Raw genomic sequence first — 24,128 nt, 5'->3', positions numbered from 1 at the left:
AGATTATTGTTATTTGGAGATCTATGTGGTCATTATATCATTGATCTTATGTTTCCTTGTATTTGGTTAAGACGTAAGTCTATATGTATATTAAGAATCCATGTATTGGAAGAGCAATGTAATCCTATGTTGGGATGTTTTTATCAGTTTCCTTTATGATATGTGTATATTCTTATTGAAGTGGAATTATATTGTATCCTTTCAATCTTTCAATGGTGTATCTGTTATTGCTTATGGCTTTTTGTGATCATTGAGTTAACGATGGATTTTTGGATTAATGGTAATTGTGGAATTTTATCTTGTGGTCTTAATTATTTGTTGGTAACCCTTAAGGAATTCTGGTGTAAGTCTTCCACTTGTGTTATCGTGCATGTTGTGTAAATGCGCTTATCATGTTTATACTTTAAAAAAATTATTTCACCCTTGTTGTGGGTTTTTCCTTTGGGTTTCCTGGCGGGGCATTACATTTGGTATCAGAGCCCATGTTTCAAACACCGGGTACTCTGGGTTTGTTGTGAGCCCATTTGCCTTGACCTTTGTGTAGGGCTTGTGGTGTGACTTCCTTGTGTCTTTCCTTGCCTTTGATCTAAACCTTTTTCTCTTGTGCAGTATGTTGGCATATGTGCAAAGTATGTTGACATGATGATATTATGTTGTCATTGATGTCAATATGTTGAAGAGTGAACCGGTAATATGCTGAAGAGTGAACCGGTAATATGTTGAAGAATGAACCGGTTTATTGAAGTTAAGCAACTGGCAAAGTGAACCAGTATAATGTTGTGAACTGGTATATGTGCAAAAGGTGAAGTGGTATGTTGAAATGTGAACCGGCATATGGAATGTTTTCTATCAAGGTTTAATATGGTATGACTACCGGTTGGTAGTCTCAGCCTCAAGGTTTCCGATTGAAGTCTTTCGAGCCTGTGTGATTCAACTGATGACATTGTGTGATGAGTTAGCATTGTAATAGAGATCAAATCATGTTTCCACATCAGCCTCATGTGCGTGAAGGATCTTGCATGAAGGAGATTGATCCCATCTACCTCGAGAATGTGTGTGGTCTCTGTAAATGGTGGAGAACGCATGATGGGTTATCGCCTCCAAGAAGCAGTGAAGAATAAACGATAGAGAAAGTCTTGAGATCTGTTCAGGACCATTGTATTCATATGCAAAGTGTTCAATGGTCAGGATTGAACCGACTGAATTGCTCAACCTAAATGTTTAGGTTTTGGGGTTTATGCTACTAACCTATCTGTTTCCTATAAGGTCGATGTTGTGTTTCATGTTGAAGTTGCTCGCAAATGTTGTGTGTGTATCCAAGTGCAGAGATACGTGATTCTTGCCAGACTAGATAAGAGAATTGATACCTACAAAGTATGTGTGTAGAAGGAAGAAATGAAAGTGGATCTACATTGGCATTGAGTGCTATTATCAGATCATTGTAAAACCTGTTGATCTCTAACCACTTCAATAGTTAGAAAATCCCTTAACAGGGTAGCTTTAACCAGCTTGTTGTAAATCCTTTAACAGGGTGATTCAAAGCCATCAAGTTCATAAAATCCTATAACAAGGTAATGTTTAATAAGGTTTAACCCTTAACTGGGTATTCTAGCCATCCCCTAACTGGGTGATCCCTAATAGGATCAGTTCCTAACAGAACCTATTGTAACAATGTTTAACCGAACTAGGCTCCTAATAGAGAGGACTTCTAAAGAGTTCAAAAATAGCTTATGGGTATTCATCCCCACTGTGGTTTTTCCCAGTTGGGTTTCCACATGAAAAATATGTGTGTCATGTGTGATGCCTCTTTCATGTGATGTTTCATTATTTCCTATTTAGTGGTGAATCATGTTGTTCTAGTAAATTATTGTATCTCTGATGATAGATTATCTGTTTATGGATAAGGATAAAGTGGAAATGAGGGAGTAGATTGTTTGGAAAGCCAAGTGTTGCCGATATATGTCTTTCATAGTCTCATAATGTTTAACCGGTAGTAATCTGGTTTAGACCGGTATTAGTGTTAGTCTGTCAAGTGCACTGTTTGCAGTCAAACCGGTTTAGGAGAAGTAGTTTAGTCTGTACTTATTCACCCCCCCTCTCAGTACCAATTTGGTACTCATTGTTAATCATTGAGTTATCAATTGGTATCAGAGCATCCTCCAGGTCCTCTGTGTTGTAAGATTAACCGCTTGAGGAAAAGATCCTATTCTAATGATGAAGATGGAAGGTCCAAAGTTCAACAAAAATAATTTCAAAATATGGAAGGATAGAATGAAGATATACATCAGAAGCATGGGTGCTCAACATTGGAGTTATGTTGAGAATTCTTATGTTATTCCTACCAGTACTCTCACCGATGATCAAAAGAGAGAGATCCAAGAGAATGAGCAAGTCATGGAAGCCCTAATCAGCAGCCTATCTAACATTGAGTTTATTGATGTCCAGGACAAAGAAAATCCCAATGAAGTATGGGATACTCTTGAGAATATCTATGGCAGTGATGAGCATGTGAAACAAGATAAGGAAGAAAGCCTTAGAGGAAATTTTGAAGACATGCACATGGTTGAAGGAGAGACCATTCAATAATATGGAATAAGGATCAAAACTGTTGTTGGAGATATCAAAAGTGCAGGAGGCGAAATTGATGATTCCACTATTGTTAGCAAAGTCTTGAGGTCCTTATTACCAGTCTATGTAGTAAAGGTAACTGCTATTAAGAAGTTGAGGTCAATAGACAAGACTAAGGTATCCCTAGACTCCATCATTGCAAAGTTGATAGCTTATAAGCTGAATAGTTTTGATGGCAATGTTCAGAAGACTAAATCAACCTTTAGAGAATCTGCTGCACCATCTTTAAAAGGCAAAGAAGCTAGTACCAGTGGTGAACCAAGACAGAGAAAAGAAATGGATGATAAGGAGATCCTAATGGAATTTGAAGCTCTTCTTGCCAAGAGACTTCCTAAGGGAATAGGTAAATATAGAGGTAAGCTCCCTTTGAAATGCTTTTCTTGTAACCAGATAGGACACATTGCTGTAAACTGTCCCAATGGTGACAACAAGGATAAACCATAGAGGTTCAATAAGTTCAAAGGAGGAAACTGGAGAAAATGTTTTGTAGCAGTTGATGAAGGTGTCACTGATGAGGAATCAAAAGATGAAGAAAATGAAGATATTGTGTTTGTTGCAGTCAAGGAAGATGTTTCAGACAAGAAGGCTCTTGTCTCCCGCTTTGATGATTCCAATGAGTGGATTATTGACAATGGATGTTCTCACCATTGACTTGTGACCGGAGCAAGTTTTTATCTTTGGAAGAGTATGATGGTGGTGTGGTTTGTTTTGGTAATGATGCACCATGTATGGTCAAAGGCAGAGGGTCTATCTCTCTAAATGGAAAGAGTGCTGACAATGTGTATTGGGTGGAAGGTCTAAGACACAACCAATTAAGTGTTTCCCAGTTGAATGAAAGTGGACTCACTCTGGAATTTAAAAATGGAGTGTCCAAAATCAAAGGAAAGAATGATGAACTTATGGCCACCGGTATGCAGACCAAAGGTAGCCTATTTCAGCTGAATGCAAATGTCAGTACATGTCTTATGGCAAAGTTTGATAATAGCTGGATATGGCATAGGAGACTTTTCCATGTCAACTTTGATAACATTGTGAAGGCTAGTAAGATCAAGGTAGTTAGAGGATTGTCGGTGCTGAGCAAACCGAAAAATCCTTTGTGCAAAGAGTATCAACTGGGGAAAATGTCTTCCTCAACTTTCAAAGGTAAATCTTTCATTGCAGACAATTTACTTGATCTTGTGCATATTGATTTATGTGGTCCTATGAAAACTAGGTGTGTGTAGGGAGATAGGTATTTAATGATTCTTACAGATGATTTCTCAAGAATGATGTGGGTCACTTTCTTGAAGGACAAGTCTGAAGCCTTTGGAAAGTTCAAAGGTTTCAGAGCACTAGTAGAAAAGGAAAGCGGTAGAAGAATCAAATGCCTTAGAACTGATCAAGGAGGGGAATTCACTTCCAATGAATTCAACAAATATTGTGAATGGAATGGCATCAAGAGGAAACTGTCTGCCCCTTGGACTCCATAGCAGAATGGCTTAGCAGAGAGAAACAACCAGACTATAATTGAAGTGGCTAGAACTATGTTGATAGAAGGAAAGGTTGCTCACACCTTTTGGAGAGAAGCGGTGAGCACTGGAGTCTACACAATGAACAGGGTACTCATCAAAAATGGTAAGGACAAAACACCTTGAGTATTGGACTGGTGAGACACCAGTGGTAAGCTACTTCAAAGTGTTTGGTAGTAAATTTTATATCAAGAGGAGTGAACATCAGAGCAATTTTGATGCTAAATGTGATGAGGGAATATTCCTAGGGTATTCCACAAAGAGAAAAGCTTTAAAATGTTTCAACAATAGGACTCAGAGAATTGTTGAAAGCATCAATGTTAGAGTTGATGAAACCTCTGAGAAATATGAGGAAACCGATAGTGAGCAAGTAAGAGATGAACTGGTAGTAACCTTCTGGGAACTAGTTGCAAAATAGCCAAGAACTAGTAACAGTGCTCCTACACCGATGGTTACTGATGCTGATGAAGATGAGGATGAAGAAGAAAAGCAAGAGGAAACAAATAAGATCATTCTTAGGTATGTAAAGTTGAATCATGATCCAAAGCAGATCATAAGAGACAAGGATGCAAGAATTCTTAAAAGAAGAAAGATTAGAGAAAACTCTTGCATGATCTCAGAATTTGAGCCTAAAACATTCAAAAAGGCACATAAAGATGAAGACTGGATCAAGGCGATGGAAGAGGAACTTGACCAGATAGAAAGGAATGGTACATGGTCTTTGCTACCTAGGCTAGAGCATAAAAATATCATTGGCACCAAATGGGTTTTTAGAAATAAGTTGAATGAAGATGACTCAGTGGTTAGAAACAAAGCCATATTGGTGTGTAAACGATATGCCCAAGAAGAAGGAGAAGACTATGGAGAAACCTTTGCTCCAGTAGCCAGATTGGAAGGATTTTGTATGCTTCTTGCATATGCAGCATTCAAGGGATTCAAGGTATATCAAATGGATGTAAAGTTTGCATTTCTGAATAGAATACTAGAAGAAGAGGTGTATATAGAGCAACCAGATGGGTTTTCCCTATCAAAAGACAATGACATGGTGTGTAGGATACATAAGGCCTTGTATGGACTAAAGCAGGCACCTAGAGCATGGTATGAATGCTTGCACTCCCATCTTGTGAAGATTGGATTTGAGAGAACAAGTGAGGATAGTAATATCTACCTGAAATCAGAAGGAGATCAGATTCTGATCTGTGAAGTATTTGTTGATGATATAATCTTTGGTGGAGATGACAAGATGAGTCATGACTTTGTAGATGAGATGAAGTTCTTCATTGGACTGTAGATTCAACAAATGAAAGATGGAATCTTTATTACTCAGTCCAAGTATGTCAAAGAGGTGTTGAAGACATTTGGCATGGAAGACAGCAAACCGGTTGGTACACCAATGGTGATTGGTTGTAAACTATCAAAAGAAGATGACTTTGCATTGATAAATGAGAAGGATTACTGATCAATGATTGGTAAGTTACATTATGTAGTGCATAGAAGACCAGACATTGCACATGTAGTGGGGATTGCTGCTTGGTTCCAGAAAAACCCAAGATAGTCCCACTTAGTAGCAGTCAAGTGAATTCTTAGATATCTGAAGGGAACTATTGACTACGGATTATGGTATCAATACAATGATGATTTCAATCTAAGAGTGTTCATAGATGCTGATTGGGCTGGTAATGTGGATGATCGAAAGAGCACAACTGGTGGTGCATTCTTTCTCGATGGTAGATTGGTCTCATGGATGAGTAAAAAGCAAAGTTGCATCTCTCAGTCTACAACAGAAGCAGAGTATGTTGCAGCTTTTATGAACTGCAACTAGACTATTTGGATGAAGTATGTATTGAATGGCTTCAAAGTTCCTGTATCTGAAACGGTAAGTGTATTTTGTGACAATACAAGTGCAATTAACATTTCCAAGAATCTGGTTTTACATGCTAGAACCAAGCAATTTGAACTCAAGTATCGTTTCTTTAGGGAAAAGGTTCAGAACAAAGAGGTGGTATTGGAACATGTTTCCAGTAAGGAGCAGTTAGCAAACATATTCACCAAGCCTCTACCAAAGGCTACATTTACCTATTTGAGAGGTGAATTAGGGGTGTTTCCCCTTCAAGAGGTAAACTAAAGGTTTGTGCTCCACATCAATCAGATCTTACTTTGCTATATCTTTTTTAGGACAGATGTGTTCAAGGATGCTACTCCTTAGGGGGAGCAGCATAGTGGAATAGGGAAGCTCGTGGCTCCACTTTGGCATTGTTGTCAAATGGGGAGAAGATCTGAAGCAGAGAAGATATCTGCAGATGTGATGCAGAATGAGAGATATCTTTGTATATGGCCATCAATGCCAGAGGGGGAGATTGTTGGCATATGTGCAGAGTACGTTGACATGATGATATTATGTTGTCATTGATCTCAATATGTTGAAGAGTGAACTGGTAATATGCTGAAGAGTGAACCGGTAATATGTTGAAGAGTGAACCGGTTTATTGAAGTTAAGCAAATGGCAAAGTGAACCGATATAATGTTATGAACAGGTATAGGTGCAAAAGGTGAAGCGGTATGCTGTAATGTGAACCAGTATATGGAATGTTTTCTATCGAGGTTTAATATGGTATGACTACCAGTTGGTAGTCTCAGCCTCATGGTTTCCAGTTGAAGTGTTTTGAGCCTGTGTGATGAGTTAGCATTGTAATAGAGATTAGATCATGTTGCCATGTCAACGTCATGCGCGTGAAGGATCTTGCATGAAGGAGATTGATCCCATCTACCTCAGGAATGTGCATAGTCTCTGTAAATGGTGGAGAACACGTGATGGCTTATCACCTCCATGAAGCGGTGAAGAACAAACAATGGAGAATGTCTTGAGATCTATTCAAGACCATTGTATTCATATGCAAAGTGTTCAATGGCCAGGATTGAACCGACTGAATCGCTCAAACTAAATGTTTAAGGTTTAGGGTTTATGCTACCAACCTATCTATTTCCTATATCGATGTTGTGTTTCATGTTGAAGTTGTTGGCAAATGTTGTGTGTGTATCCAAGTGCAGAGATACATGATACTTACCAGACTAGATAAGAGAATTGACACGTGTAGAGTATGTGTAGGGATACCTTAGTCTTGTCTATTGACCTCAACCTTATTACCGATCTATGCAATAAGGGTTGCTGATATTTAGGAGTTGAGGTCAATAGACAAGACTAAATTATTGTATCTTTGATGATAGATTATCCATTTATGCATAAGGATAAAGTGGAAATGAGGGAGTAGATTGTTTGGAAAGCTAAGTGTTGCTGGTTTATGTCTTTCATAGACTCATAATGTTTAACTGGTAGTAATCTGGTCTAGACCAGTATTAGTGTTTGTCTGTCAAGTGCATTGTTTGTAGTCAAACCGGTTCAGGAGAAGTAGTTGAGTTTGTACTAATTCACCCCCCCCCACTCTCAGTATTAGTTTGGTACTCACTGTTCATCATTGAGTTATCATAGTGTTAGGTCATGTCTAGGAAGGCCAAGGGAGGTTGTTATGTTGGTGACCGCACCAGAGGCAGAGGATGAGGAAGGGGTCGAGATTTCGAGTGCCATAGTCCTTCACCCCCACCCACTCATGCAACTATGGATTAGGATCAGTCAGTTCATCAGGAGGAACTACATTTAGGAGAGAAAATTCCTAAAAGGGAAGAGTTGCATCAGATGTTTTAGGAGGTGCTAACTAGACTAGGCCCAAAACCCAAGGTGGATCAACCCATCCATGGACGGGTAGAGGAGTCACTTTAGCAGATTCTATAGAGAGAGAGAGATCTCCTAGAAGGAGAGAGGTCCCTGTGGACCAGGATCCAGCTATCATAGGGCACATGTTGGACTTGATGAGGTCCAACCCTCCCTTCTTTGATGGTAAAGGTACTAGTCTCGAGGCAGAGACCTGTCTTATCAGTTTGGATCAGTGTTTTGCCATGTATCCTTATAGTAGCAACACCAAGGTGAGATGCATGATCATGCATATCAAGAGCTTCACATCTATCTGGTGTAGATTAGAGGAGGAGAAGATGGTGTGAGAATTAACAACGCATCATGGGAGATCTTATTGGAGAGGTTCAGGGCATGATTTCTCTCACCCCAGTGGAGGTAGTCACAAACAAACGAGTTCTATGCTCTATGCCAATATGGGTTGTCAGTGGATCAGTTTGATCATAGGTTCTATTATCTCAAACAGTATGTCGGGATCGGCAATGATGAGGCTATGCTTGTGCAACACTTCTTGAGGGGTCTTAATGACCACATCAATGGAGGAGTGAGGGTTTTTGATCCTGTTTCAATAGAGGTAGTCATGGTGAAATATCAGTTGGTAAAGTCAGAACTGGTAGAGGGATAAGTAGACCTTTCCAGGGTAGTCCTCTTAGGGTTTATCTCAAGCCCCTAGTGGGGAGAGCTTTCAGTAGTCCAGTGGACCATTTGATAGTAGAGGACTGGTTAGAGGATCTTTCTTCACTTGTGGTCAGTATGGCCACAAGGCCTCTCAGTGGCCTCAACATCCTCACTAGACGGGCAACCAGAGGCCAACCACATCAGAGACGATAATGGGGAATGCAGGTAGATCCCATAGAGTATTTGTAGTATTGGATGACTGCTAGGCTGAGCATTAGAGTACATTGATTGAGACCATAGATGTGTTGTATGGTATCCCTATCTCTGTACTTTTTTATTTCGATGCTTCAGATTCTTTTATTTCTTCATCCATTGTGGAGCAGTGCGAGCTCATGTCTTCTAAGAAGGTAAATAGGTGGCAAGTAGAGTTAGCTACTGGTGTTTGAGTGTTTGTAGATGCCTTCATTCCTAGTTGTGAGTTGGACCTAGGACCTTTTTGTGACTTCAGTTGACCTACGAGTCATTCCTTTGGGGTGCTATGGAGTTGTGTTGGGGATGGATTGGTTATCATCTCACAATGCTTGTGTAGACTATCGTTTGAAGACAGTAGAGTGTTTAGATGACCATGGTAGGAGAGTGGAGATCATTGGAGTTCAGCGATCGATATCCTTACGTATGATTTCCGCTATGCAACTTAGGTAGTGCATGCGACAAGGGTGTCAGCTTTTCACAGTTCCTCTTAAGGATGTGGATGAGGGAGAGAGTTGAGAAATCACTCTTGATGGTCACCATAATCTTTGAGAGTATGCTAATGTGTTTCCTTTGGATATTCCTAGTATGCCTCTGAAGTGAGACATAGACTTTCGCATTGAATTGGTTCCTGGTGCAAAACCTATTTTGAGAGCACCATATCAGATGACTACTCAGGAGTTGAGTGAGTTGAAGTTTCAAGTTGAGGATTTGTTGGCCAAGGGGTTCATTTGTCCTAGTGTTTCTCCTTGGGGTGTGTCGGTTATCTTCGTTAAGAAGAAGGATGGTTCTCTTCGATTATACATTGATTATCGACAGTTAAATAAGGTAACCATCTGGAATTGATATCCCTTGCCTCAGATTGATGATCTTTTTGATCAGGTGAAGGGAGCCAAGGTGTTCTCTAAGATAGACCTGAAATTTGGGAATCATCAATTACTCATTCATGATGTAGACATTCATAAGACGATGTTTCGTACTTATTATGGTCACTATGAGTTCATAGTGGTGCCATTTGGGTTGACGAACACGTCTTCAGTGTTAATGAGTCTCATCAATGGGGTTTTTTGCACCTACCTTGACCACTTTGTCCTTGTGTTCTTGGATGAAATATTGATGTATTCTAGATCTATGGAAGAGCATGAGGGTCACTTGCATCAGGTATTGTAGTGCTTGAGGGAGATTCAACTTTTTTCAAATTCGGCAAAGTGTGATTTCTCTCAATCAGAGGTGAGATATCCTGGTCATATAGTTTTGGAAGAAGGTGTATCCGTTGATCCTTTTAAGATCCAAGTTATTGTTGATTGGCCAGCGCCGACCAATGTTTCTGAGGTCCGAAGTTCCATGGGTTTGGTCAAATATTACCATCGCTTTGTTCAGAGCTTTTCTCGGATAGGCCATTCAATTACTTCTCTTCGGAGGAAAGGTAAGAAGTTTGTTTGGTCAGAGTAGTGTGAATTAGCTTTTCGTACCTTGAAGGAAGTCCTTGTTAGTGCTCCAATTTTTGCAGTTCCCGACTCATCTAGAGATTTCATGGTATGCATAGATGCCTCTTTAGAAGGTATAGGTGTGGTGCTCATGCAGAATGGAGGTGTGGTTGCCTATGAGTCTCGCAAACTCAAGGATCACGACTTGAACTATCCAGTTCATGACTTGGAGGTGCATGCGTTGGTTTGTTGGAGACATTTCCTATTGGGGTGTCAGTTTGAGATGCATAGTGATCACTGCAGTTCATAGTATATTTTCACGCAACCGAACTTGAATGCTCGACAATGAAGATGGATAGAATTCCTCTACAAGTATGACTTTGAGGTTCTTTATATTTAGGGGAAAGATAATGTAGTGGCTGATGCTTTGAGCCATAGGTGGCATGAGGTTGCAACATTGTCCCTTGGTGTGGACTTGAGTGAGAGAATTCTTGGAGTTCTTCCTCAGGACACCTGGTATCAAGATGTTAGAGCCGTGGTAGAATCTAGAAGACCATTGGAGGGTTGATATTCTGGATATACTCTTGAGTCAAATGGTCTTCTTCAACATCTTTGACAAATATATGTACCTCTTTTGGAGGGTCTTCGCATTTTCATCGTGACTGAGGCCCATCGTGCACCTTATTCGGCACACCCTAGTGTCAAGAAGATGCATGCATATCTTAGACAGATATATCATTGGGCTGGTATGAAACGTGACATTGCTGATTTTGTGTCCAAGTGCTTGGAATGTCAGCGGGTGAAGGAGGAGCATCAACACCCTGTAGGGCTTTTACAACCAAATTTGATACCGGATTGGAAATGGGATGTCATTTTCATGGATTTCATTATAGGGATGTTTGTTTCTTTGCAACGTCATGATGCCATCATGGTCATTGTTGATAGATTGACCAAAGTTGCTCATTTTGTTCCTATTAGATCTTCTTATACAACAGTAGTGGTGGCACAAGTCTTGTTGGAAGCTGTGGTGAGGTTGCATGGGATCCCAAGGCGGATCATTTCTGATAGAGACCCTATCTTTACTTCAGCCTTATGAACCTCACTTCAGCATGCTTTGGGGACCCAGTTGAACTTCAGTTCAGCATATCACCCAGAGACCGATGGTCAGACTGAGCATGTGAATCAGGTCTTGGAGGAAATGCTTCACATGTATGCTATGGATCAACAGTCATGCTGGGAGGAATATCTATTCTGTGTGGAGTTTTCTTATAACAACAGATATCACAGCTCTATTGGCATGTCACCCTTCTAGGCATTGTATGCTCGTCCTTGTTGTACTCCTTTGAGTTGGGATCGGTTGGAGGATACGGTGTGTTTAGGACCGGATTTTCTTCATGAGATGAAGCAATAGGTTGAGCAGATTCATGGGCATTTGGTTGTTGCCCAGGATAGGAAGAAGAAGTATGCCGATTCCCATAGAGTCAATCGCTAGTTTTCTGTTGGCGATCGTGTGTTCTTAAGAGTGCGTTCGCAGAAGAGTTCGATCCATTATGGAAAGGATTTTAAGTTGGTACCTCATTTTGGAGGCCCTTCTGAGATCCTGGAGAGGATAGGACCTATTGTCTACTGTCTTGCCTTGGCGCCGAGTCTATCCCACATCCATGATGTCTTTCAAGTTTCTATTCTTTGACCTTATCATCCGGATGTGACCCATGTTCTTGATTGGAACACTTTGCAGGTTGAGGATGAGCAACTTTCTATGGAGCTCATGTGCTTCCTCCAGCATCGGGATTTGATCCTTAGGGGTCGCACCATCGAGTAGGTAAGGGTCCTATGGGACCCCAGTGATGAAACCTCACTGACCTGGAAAGATGTAGTGAAGATGAGAGAGCTTTATTCTTATTTGTTTTAGGCATCCAGGAGTAAGCATAGGCTTGGGGAGGAGGATGTAGTACCCCTCCTCAATCAACCTCTTTTTGTATATTTTGATTTACTTCAGTGACTATTTAGTGAAACATTTTTGTATATTGATTCAGATGTTATGCAATGTTATTTCATGCTTTATCTCGATTTATGGTGTATGATTTTATGCAGTATCTCAGTGCATATGATTAATGTTATTTTAGGGATCATTATCATAGACTGACACTTTTACCTTATATTATGATGCATTATTTATATGTTGTGTGTTTCCAAGTGTATTGGGATGCGACGGGATGATTTTCCTTCACTCACTTCGGTGAGGCAGGGAACGTCACGATTCTCCTTCATCGGTATGCATGTCATGTCTATATATATATTGGTCTATATGCATCTATGGTTTTTTGGTGTAGGACATTACAGGTACTAGTACCGGGTAGGTACGGGGTATTGACTCCACCTGGTTTCACAAGTCTGAGCATGCCTTTAATATCTAATGGGAGTGGAGGAGATAGTTGTTGTACCCTAGCTTGACCCGCAGTTACACTCGTGTGAGTATAGTTAGTCGATTGTCTTTCCCATCTGGCTGGTGTGCGAATCATGGTGCTTTGGTTTGGCCATTTAAGAGTTGTCATTTGATCATTCCTGGTTTTGCATGTTTTCATTTATTTAAATAGTTATTTAATTAAATGGATGGTGCTCTCTTATGTTGGCGTAATTAGTTAATTATTATGCTCTGTGATTATTGATTTAATTAATTAATGAATTGCTAGATTAAATGATTAAATGACTTATTTCATTGTGTAAAGTTGCATTAATATATTTTGTGGAATGAAATAAATAATTGCATAGGCATTTAAATGTTAAATGTCTATGTTGAAAGAAAGTATTTTTGGAAATAGAAATTAATAAAAGCTTTTCTTTTTAGTTTTCCATTTGACTTTTTCTTTTTAAATTATTGGAAAAGAATTGTTTTTTGGATGAAAGTAAATCTGATTGCCTTTTTAATTTTAAAAAAATATTTAAATCTGATTGGATGGAAAAACTTTTAACCTAGAAATTTTACGTTAAAATTATTTTTCCCATATAATTCTGGAAATTCACGGGAAGAGGAGGAAGAAATTTTGAAGAGAAAATTGGTAAATCATTCTGGAAGGAGGAGCTGGACTTGGAATTGGTTTGCAGGGATTGGGATTCTTCCTTCATTTTGGTTGCTAGTTTGCTTCAAGGTTGGATAATCTCTTCTTGGTTTAAATTTAGTTTGCATTTTTCAGTTTTCTTCATGTGTGTTGAAATTATGCAAAATTCCTTGTAGATTCATTTGAAATGATAGGAATGGAAGAAAGAATGCTTGTGATTGTTAATTTTGTGAATCTCAAATCATATGTTTTCTTATGGGAAAGAAACGGTTCATTTCTCTATTTGTTGTATGTTGTGTTCTTGAAAATCAATTTCTTGTTTTACCTCTTCTTTTGGGAAAGAATGAACTAGATCTCGCTTGCTGTGTGCTTTCTAGTATCTTGTTGCCCAAGATTTGGGTTTCTTGTTGGGTTTTATTTCACCGTTTTCCTTATTGGTAAATATCCATTTGAAATTTGGATTTGGCATTGTGTATGTGCGTGCCATGAAATGATCCGAGAATGAATCATTTTCATGTTTAAATTATTTGGTGGAGCGTTGATTTTATTGTTTTAGGAGGCTGGTGTTTTATTCTCTTATCGTAGATGTTACCATTCCTATTGTGGGCTTGTCTCACCATGCGGGGTGGTAGTGTCTTCTACCCGCAGGTAGCAGAACTACCAGTCGGCAGCACCACTACATAGTAGTAGTGCTACCATTCAGTAGGACTGCTACCGGTTAGTAGTAGCACTACTGATCGGTAGGACTTCTATTGGATGGTAGAAGTGCTACCAGTTGGTAGTGGTTTCTACCAGTGGTAGAGGCACTATCAGTCGACAGTACCACTATCAATTGGTAGCAGTGCTACCAGTCAGTAGTGGCTGCTACCGCAGTAGTAGCACTACCGGTCGGTAGGGCTATTACCAGTGGTAGTAGCACTACCAACAGGTAGCGTTTGTTGCCTTGGCAACAACACTACTGAGGGTCGGCCTTGGCCACCACTTGACCTTGTACCCTTACTAGTACAAATCAGTTTATGCAATGAACTTAATTTATAAAGTGAAATATATTTTAAGTGGTTTTAGTGTTAAATGAAATGGTGATTTTTCATCTAATTTTTATTATGTGGTTTAATAAATTTATCTATGGAAATCAAGACATGATTAAGGAATTCAAATTGGTTAATTTGGATGTATTCTGAAAATGAATTAAATGGCTGTTAGGAATTCATGTTTGATTTGATTGAATGTTTAATGTGGATTTCATTCCTGATGAAATATTGATTTGGAAATTGATTAGATGTGACTGTTGGAAAAGAGTGTTTTATTTAATTTTCAATCAATGATGTTACAAGTGTTTATGATGTTGATTTCCTCAAAGATTTTCTTAGTGCGGACTTAGTGAATTAGCCGTCCTTGCAAGTATATATTGTGTTATTTATGGTTTATGGTTCAGTCATCCTGTGGTGGCGTGTTTGGTACCTTTGACCAAGTGATATATGTTGTTTTCGTTGTCTTAACCATGTAGTGTCTTTGCCTTATGGCTAAACAATAGTCAATATGTCCTTATTAGACCACTTGTTTTTGAAAATGGTGTTATGGTTGTCTACTTCACCATGGGGTCCTCGTGGAGTGACAATGTTATGTTTAGTGTCATTTGAGAGAGTTTCTTTCGAGTGGGGGTCACACCCTAAGTGGATGGCATGATAACCCATCGAAAGTCAAATGATTAGGTGGGTAGTCTTATAACATTAATAAAGATAAGTGTACGTCACACCTGGGTGAGTGCTTGTACTCAGGGTCATCATGTTGTGAGAAGGTCTGGAATGGCAAACTGAACACCTTGTTTTCACAAAAGGCTGGCAGGGTCCGCATGAGACTTAGTTGGAGCCGTAGGTTCGGGAAGGTTACCAGGACTATGAGCAGGGATCTATGGAGGCCAACCAAGTAACCATCAAGCTATGTGATGATACTCTCTCATTAGGTTCACTTGTGTGTTTGTGATGCTGAGTCACCTAGATGTTGTGGAGTCATATTGTGTTGTGATGGAGTCATATTGTTTTGTCAACTATGTCATTCTTATGCTTGGTTGAGGGTCCTCAGCTATCTCCTAGCACGATGGGGTGATTCCATTTTGGAAATTACATGGTCGGGTGGTAGTGCCACTTCGCATCGGATGTTCTGATTTGTACCTTCATGTGAGGATTGGCATCGCAAGTGTTTCTGTGGTTCCTGGCTCATGCTTCATCTCATGTTTGGAGATTATTTTTATTTGGAAACCTATGTGGTCATTGTATCATTGATCTTATGTAACCTTGTATTTGGTTAAGATGTAACTTTATATGTATATTAAGAAGCCATGTATTGGAAGAGCAGTGTAATCCTATGTTGGGATGTTTTTATCAGTTTCCTTTATGATATGTGTATATGCTTATTGAAGTGGAATTATATTGTATCCTTTCACTCTTTCAATGGTGTATTTGTTATTTCTTATGGCTTCTTCTGATCATTGAGTTAACGATGGATTTTTGGATTAATGGTAATTGTGGAATTTTATCTTGTGGTCTTAATTCTTTGTTGGTAACCCTTAAGGAATTCTGGTGTAATTCTTTCTCTTGTGTTATTGTGCATGTTGTGTAAATGCACTTATTATGTTTATAATTTTAATTAAAAAATTGTTTCACCCTTGTTGTGGGTTTTTCCTTTGGGGTTCCTAGCAGAGCATTACACTGGTAGCTAGGATTGAAGCTATAAGATTATTTCTTGCCTATGATTCTCATAAGAACTACAAGGTTTATCAGATGGATGTTAAGTGTGCATTTTTGAATGGGGATCTTGATGAAGAAGTTTAGATTGAGCAACCTGGTGTTTTTTCACTATCAGATGATACAAACATGGTTTGGAGGTTAAGGAAAGCTTTATATGGATTGAAACAAGCACCTAGAGCTTGGTATGCAAGGTTGGATAAATATCTTTTGAGGCTTGGTTTTACTAAGGGTAATGCTGACAGTAATTTATGTTATAAAATCACTGATGATGATATACTGATTATTGAAGTATTTGTTGATGACATTATTTTTGGAGGTGAAGATATGTTATGCATGTAATTTTCTAAGAATATAGAGAAAGAATTTGAAATGTCTATGATTGGAGAGATGGAAATTTTCCTAGGTTTGCATATTGCTCAGACTGATAAAGGTATTTTCATCCATCAAACTAAGTATGCTAAGGAATTGTAGAAGAAATTTTGTATGGGAGATTCTAAACCGGTAAGTAAGCATATGGTTACAAGTGAGAAATTGACAAGGAAAGATGTTTCTGCGCTAGTAAATCCTACAAGATACAAATCTATGACTGGAGGTTTGCTTTATTTGACTCACACTAAGCCTAACATAATGAATGTTGTCTGTATTGTATCAATATTTTAGAGTGATCCTAGAGAAAATTATGAGAGTGTGGTGAAAAGGATTTTTACATACTTGTGAGGTACATTAGAATATGGTTTGTGGTACCCTAAGGATGATAACTTTACTTTATGTGCATATACAAATGTGGATTGGGTTGGAGATGTTGATGACTGGAAAATTATTTCTAGTGGAGCTTTATTTCTTGGAAAGAAGTTGGTTTCATGGATCAGTAAGAAACAATCATGTACTTATTTATATACTCCTAAAGTTGAGTATGTTGTTGCTGCTACTAACTATACATAGGTTCTATGGATGAAGCAAATGTTGAAGGATATAAAGGTGGATTGTGATGGACCGATAGTTATTCATTGTGATAACTTTGTTGCTATTGATATATCAAAGAATCCAATATTTCATTCTAAGATAAAGCACATATCTATCAAGTATAACTTTTTGAAGGAAAAGGTGGAAGCAAATGAAGTTAGATTGGTTTATGTGAACACTAAAGAGCAAATTGCAGATATCTTCACTAAACCTTTTCCTAAAGAATCATTTGAGTACTAGAGATATAGATTGGGAGTTTCTTCCCCTCTGATAGAGACTTAATTGATGCAGCTTGGCATCAGTCTGATATGCATTATCAGAGATATTTTCCATTCTAGAACTGATGTGGGGATGCTACTACTCAGGGGGAGTAGTCAGCTTTGTGATTCAGTGATGTATGTTTTTGCTTTGATATTTTTTTCAGATTTTTGGCATTGATGTCAAAGGGGGAGAGATATTGATGTGAAAAAGAAAAAGAAAGGGGAGAGATATATGTATAATTCAGAGCTTTTCAGAGATATCATTCACAGAGGGAGTTTAGTCTTTGTTTCAGAACTTCATTGCTACATCTGTATGTGGGATATTGTTGGCCATTTGTTGGAATTGATTATGTGTTGCATTGATCTTTTGTCATTGATGCCAACACTAGTTGTTTGGATGCTTTACCGACACCCTTCTAGTCCCAATAGGATGAGTGGTTTCTAGTTTGTTTGGATCCGACATGATCCAGTAGACTCCGATATGATTTGGTTATGAAATTGTCTTATTCATGATACTTATGTTCATATTCAGTAAGTTGGTTTTAGTCTAGTGATCATATGCTATCCTGTTTGCTTGGAAGCTTGGCTTCTGGTTCCAGTGACGGTTTCATCGGCAGAGCTTTTGATAAAGATCTTTGATGAATTGTATAAGTGGTGTTGGTGCAGCTTCTAGTGGAGTTTCAGGATGTTTTTGGTAATCATGGTCAAGACTTGGCAGATGGAGATCATTGTTGTAGCGTATGGACCTATATTGGGTCTTGATTGGTCTAGGTTATGGACTAGTTTAATGAAGCATGTGGATTTGACTTCTCGATACATTTCTGAGATGTCTTATGTGTTGGATATTATTTGTTTGGTCTAAGGCCAACATATTTTGCAATTATGTAATTGGTTTATTGTCTAGTGGCCGACCTGATTGTTTATGGTTGAGGGTTTGTATATACTATAAGATCTCATTGTAGATCATAATGGTAATGTTCATGGTAGAGATATAGGAATGGGAAATTGGGTTTATGTAACAGGATTTAGTCCTCCGGTGTTGAGATTAATTGGAATTGTACTCAGGCATAGCAGATGCTATCTTCTGCAGTTCAACACTTCTCCAGATTATAGTATGGATTTCTATGTAGTCAATGAGACTCCTTTTGTGATGAGCAGTGCGCTCTAGGATGTTGGCCTTCTTGCAAGTGCAGGCCCCTCAATTGTAATTCACATACTTACTACAGAAGTATTATCTGACTGTGGGTAGGCTTCCCACTATGGTTTTTCCCTTTACCAAGTTTTCCACATATAAATCTTGGTGTCATGTGGATGGTATTTATTTTGTGATTATTGTTTATTCTTAATTGGTTTAACTACTATTGCAATATTTGGTTTAAGCATTCCAATATTAATGATTTGTGTTCCGATATTAAAGTTTTAATTGCTAATGGTTCCGGTAATCTCTGAAAACTGATTCACCCCCCCTCTCAGTTGTCTTTCAATTATTTGAACTGTTTAACATTTCTTACAGAAGATCCTTTTATATTTTGGTTTTAGAGAAGAGTGGGTGAATTGGGTTCTTAGTTGTGTGCCTTCTACCTCCTTATTAATGGGGAACCCTCAGAATTGTTTAGCACTTCGTGGGGGCTTTGGCAAGGGGACCCTTTATCTCCTTATTTATTTATTCTCATGGCTGAAGGTCTTGGCAGATTTCTCACTTCCCAGGTGAGACATAATCTTATTCAGGGTTGGAGTTGGAGCAATGCTCTATCTCCCTACTCTCATCTTTAGTTTGTGGATGACACAAGTTTGATGGGAAGGGCTAGAATCAATGAGGCAGCGAATTTTAGGAGAGCTTTGGATATCTATTGAAAATCCTTAAGTCAGAAAATTAATGAAGATAAATCATCAATATAAGAAAGAGACCTTTAATGAAGATAAATCATCATAAATTTTAGGCCAGAATTAATGAAGCACAAATAAGAGAGATGTGCATGTGTGTGTTTGTGTTTGTGTGACAAAGATAAATAATCACTTGTACACCCACATACAAACTTAACTAAGGCTATCAGATATTGCCTTAATGACATTCCAATTAGGTAACCAAATGAGAAGGGTTATTTCCCTTCTATAGAGAAAAGGTTATAGGTTGGGTTAATTGGGCCAATATGCTATTTCCCACAACCACCATAAGGATTATTTAGGCATTCTCTGACCCATGAAACTAGGTGGAGTTGATGCCTTGTACCTACAAGCCTACATCACAAATGCACACATATACAAATAAAACATATGCAACCTATACATGCACATTGGTGAAAGAAAATCGTGACATCATATGTCTCTCCTAAGAGACTAATAAGAAATAATCTCCTAACACCACAATTAAGAACACACACATAATACATGAATCCAATCTCCATGCATTTCAACTATCGTAATCAATCACATCTTGATATCTAACTAAATTTGTTAAGAGTATGGGTTAGTATCCAGAAAATAATATACATCGCCTATTCATTGCTTATTCATAAAGGAACATAATCAAAATCCATTGCAACATAAATATTAACATGGCATATATCAACTTTAACATCATAGCAAAGTCTCATAAGGATAAACCATCATCCATACCTAACAAGACCACTAGAATTAAGGTTAACACTTGATATCACCGCACAAGTAGTAAGCATGGAAGAGGTATCACACATAAACCTAACTTCAAATTTATTCTAGAACATAGAATCAACATTATCAAAGTAATCATAATGTCTACCAATGTCAAAGAGAATATCAAGATAAAGAATAAAACAAGACATAAGGAGTATTAAGAGCACAAGCAAACTCATAAATATCTTACTCATCCAATCACAAAGGAGGGATAAGGGAGGGGCACTACATAATATATAGAGGTCTTTAATATGACAAGGCTCTTTCTAAATACATAACATACGCATGCCAATAATATAAACAATCCACTAACAAAAATAAATACTTCAAGTGACGTCTAAAAGAATATTGGGTATTTTTATCTCCATGGAGAAAATACAATATATTTCAATACTTTGCCTTAATTTTTTTACTACAACATCCAAAATAATTGAATTGTAACTTAGATCTTAAGAAATTCACCTTTGCTATTTCTTTTATGAATATCCTCATGAATTGATTTTTTCATCCACATAGATCTAATCTTGAAGTCTTCCTATAAACTCACTATTACTAGTAAATAGTCGATAGTCTTCCAAAATTGCATGATGTCTTTCAAGACAATAACCTACATTAATTATTTTCATTTATTAGTCACTTCGCTCAAAAATCCAAGCATTGTTTGATTTGTAATATGTTCTAAGTATAAAAATCTATGTTTGTACAATATTTTGAATGACTTTGTGACCTTTTGCCAATTAGTTAACACCAATTTGTCCTCAATTAATCTATATATAGGCATTCATGGATTGTTTCTTCAACTCTCTATTTCAACACATCTTTTTTGAATGATTCTTTAGTCCACAAATAATACAAGGATGAAAATGAGAGCATTGCATTTCTTGAGCTGACTTGTGAGTACTTGTATTACTTGTAACATTATCTTCTTTTCCATATCCAAGAACTTCATTCTTTGGTCTCAATTTTAATTCAATAGGCTATATAATACCTTGCCCGTACTTAAAGAAAATTTTGCTATATCACATTGGTCATTTGTATCAAATTAGACATCACAATGCAAAGGCTTGGACCTTAGAAATTTGTTGTCACTCTAATTGACTATATTTTATTTCAACTTTTATATTTCATTCTTCTTTGATTTTTTTTCCAACCTCTTCAATTTTCATTATTCGTTTTAACATTAAGAAACAACTTCCATTCTTCATATTTCTTTTTAACTTTCTTAAATTTTTTTTTTGAATATCATTTTCACATAAATATTCATAAACTTCCTTTCCTAATAGCTTTGTATTTTTTATTAATTTTGCATTACACTTTTTAACTTTTTATCAATTCCTCTTCCAAAATATCTTATTCATATTAAATTTTTATTTTATTTTTTCCTTCTTTTATCATCATTTCCATGAAAATATTTATAAAATTAAGTGCACTTGATGTTGCTACTTATAGACATGGATATGATTCAATCTGCTATACTGATTCTATCCCATCTCTCCCCTTCTTGAATAGTGACATAGCTGCAATCTTTAGACTGTTGGTTTACCAAACGCTACATACTTTATCAAGTGACTGAAACATTAACGACAAGAAGTTTTCCATTATATTATGTGTCAGCAGCTTTGTCAGAGAGACAACGATTTCTTGATTTCTATCTTAGATGATGCATATTTATAGTGATTTCCATGTGATTTAAAACATTGTGACTCACGTTTCTTTCTTAAAAGGTGACATAACATTTCCTTGGGCAGCGACTGTATAGGCAACTAGGCTTTTAATTTTTTATGATCCTTTTGAAATGCATGATCTTCCTTGATGTTGAGCTGGTGACTCTAAATAATTGACTGTAATCTCTCCTTTCAAGGAGGTGGATATAGTGGCATTTTCCCTTCCCAATCACACTTAATAAACTACAATTGATGAATTTACCTTGATTTGTAATGGCAGGAATACCTTTTCTTCTTTGTTTGGGACCTGACAGAGACTTCCTTTTAAAAACATAATTGACATGCCCCACAATAGAAACAGCTTACTACAGTAAAAAATATTTCAAAACATCTAAAACAAACCTTTATTATTTATAGCTTATGGGATAAATTACAATAGCTCAACAACAATACTAGTACCATGGAATTTTTTTACAATAATTGAGAGACACAACGTAGCCATCATGCATTAGTCAAGAGTTACGTGGTAACCTGGAAATAAAAAATTTTAAGCGTCTGTGTATCTAGGCATGTAACATACCGTAGCCTAATAAAATTTCCAATTAAAACCCAATTCATTAAGCTATTCATGCATTTAACAAACAATAAACTTATTTTCTCATTTTGGGTCGTCGAAATTATTACATTCCATAAGCTTGAATATATCTAAAAATTATCTCTTCGAAGGACATTATCCATTACAGCAATTAGTTTGAGGGCTTCTTTTTAATCTATTCCTTCATTTTCATTTTTATCATCATCATCATCCTCTTCTAGAAATATTATCTTCTGCATCTGTTTGTTGGTTACCTTTCTGTGTCTGATGACCCTTTCTTCAGATCTTCTCTGCCTTTTTGACTTCAACGTATAATCCAGATCTTGTATTCCCCCTGAACTTCTTGCCCTCTTTAAATTTATATCTGATTCATTCTCACCATCCTCTGCAATAGCATCGGTAGTGTTATAGTCATATTCTTGCTTACCTTCCTTATCATCATCTTCTTTACTATCAACCCCATCTTCTTGCTCATTTTCTGCTTTTCCTCTTCCATCTTTATCATCTTCTTTTCCACCATTATATTCTGCATCATCTTCTTCTTCTTGATATCGATCTTGTCCTTGCTGATCATCTTCTTGTTCATCTCCACTGTTTAGGAATTGACTTATTGAGAAGTCAGAAGACGAAGAATCCTCTCCTCCTTGCTGATCTCCTTGGTAAAATCCACTGTTTAGATATGGACTTATTGAGAAGTCAGAACAGAAAAAAGCCTCTGCTTCTTGATATCGATCTTCTCCTTGCTGATCTCCCTCTTGTTCATCTACATTTTTCAGGTTTAGGTATTGACTTATTGAGAAATCAGAAGAAAAAGAATTCTCTCTCATAATATTACTGGCAATGATAGCTACATCGCTCTCGCTGGGGTTATCTTGATTGCTATCATTTTCTCTCTCATCCTCTTCTTCTGTTTGAGTATCTGTTTCTTGTTCTTCTTCTGCATGTTCCTCTTCTGTATCATCCTTTTCTTCTTCTCCAACTACTTCTTCATGATCATCTTGTGCCCGCCGATCTGTATCTTGTTCATCATCTCGTTCTTCTACAGCATTTTTCTCTTCTGTATCATCTTTTTCATCAAATTCTTCTTCTTCATTAACTTCTTTATCATCTGCCACATAATCTTCAGCTTGATTATCTCTAAAATTGTCCATTTCTGCATCATCATCTTTCGGCTTATCTTCATTACTATGCTCTTCTTCATCATCATCCCTTGCTGTTGCCGATTGTTGTTCTTCACGACCTTGTCCCTTATGATCGAGTTCCTCTTTATCTCCATTGTTTCCGCTCCGATCTGTCGAGGAGCCGGAACCCACAATTTTTCCAGTCTCAGAATCACATGAATTGCCCATTTTGACCATATCAGAGTATAACATATTCTTAAACTGCAATGGCGGAGAAAGGACTACAGACTGTGACCTGCTAACAAACAAGGGATTTGTTAATACCCTAAGCAGACAGAGTTAGCCTAATAAAAGACAATAAAGAACAAATTCATCATTGCAGGTATAAACTCTGAAAAGGTTACATGCCTTATTCATTAAAGGAATTTGGAGGTACGACATGTAGGTTCTTACAAAGCTCATTGGATTGGAGTTTGAGCTGCTCAGAAATCTCCAATCACAAATAATCGAGTTCGAATCAGTTTCGATTCCCTTTTGACAGTCAATTTTTGACGGTCATGTGGCCGTTAAATTCGTCCCCTAAATGTAAGTTACCGTTGCAATCTTCTTGTTCGTTATCATGTTCTTGATTGTCGTCATCATCTTGTTCTTCTTTCACCATAACCATTTCTCTTTGGGATTTAAAGGCTTAAACAGCCTGTATGTTTAATGCTGTTTTATTGTGAGTTTCTGCAGCTTAGTCTTATTCAATTTTTTTGGAAGTACAAGGACTGGAAATTTTAGCTTAAATTAAATTTCGGTACAATGATTTTAAATTTAGTTACGACGATTTGAAATTTAGTCTATTTAATGGATGGCTTAAAGCACACAGATTAAGCTTTGACTTCTACAC

At 37.5% G+C, this 24,128-nt stretch overlaps 1 protein-coding gene across 1 annotated transcript; it reads right to left on the bottom strand.

Annotated features, from left to right (window-relative positions):
* Positions 1–22,153: 22,153 nt before the first annotated feature.
* On the bottom strand, positions 22,154–23,837 carry LOC131037238 (uncharacterized). Its single transcript, XM_057969308.2, has 2 exons — positions 23,645–23,837; positions 22,154–23,531 (listed from the first exon to the last, which is right to left on the bottom strand). Exon 2 carries the CDS (start codon positions 23,486–23,488, stop codon positions 22,286–22,288), a length of 1,203 nt encoding a protein of 400 aa, XP_057825291.2. The 5' UTR covers positions 23,489–23,531; positions 23,645–23,837; the 3' UTR covers positions 22,154–22,285.
* Between the last annotated feature and the right edge of the window lie 291 nt (positions 23,838–24,128).

The sequence above is a fragment of the Cryptomeria japonica genome, chromosome 5 (assembly GCF_030272615.1).
Source record: "Cryptomeria japonica chromosome 5, Sugi_1.0, whole genome shotgun sequence".
NCBI lineage: Eukaryota > Viridiplantae > Streptophyta > Pinopsida > Cupressales > Cupressaceae > Cryptomeria > Cryptomeria japonica.
Note: the sequence above shows the minus strand (reverse complement) of the source record. Positions and strands in the feature narration are given on the sequence as shown.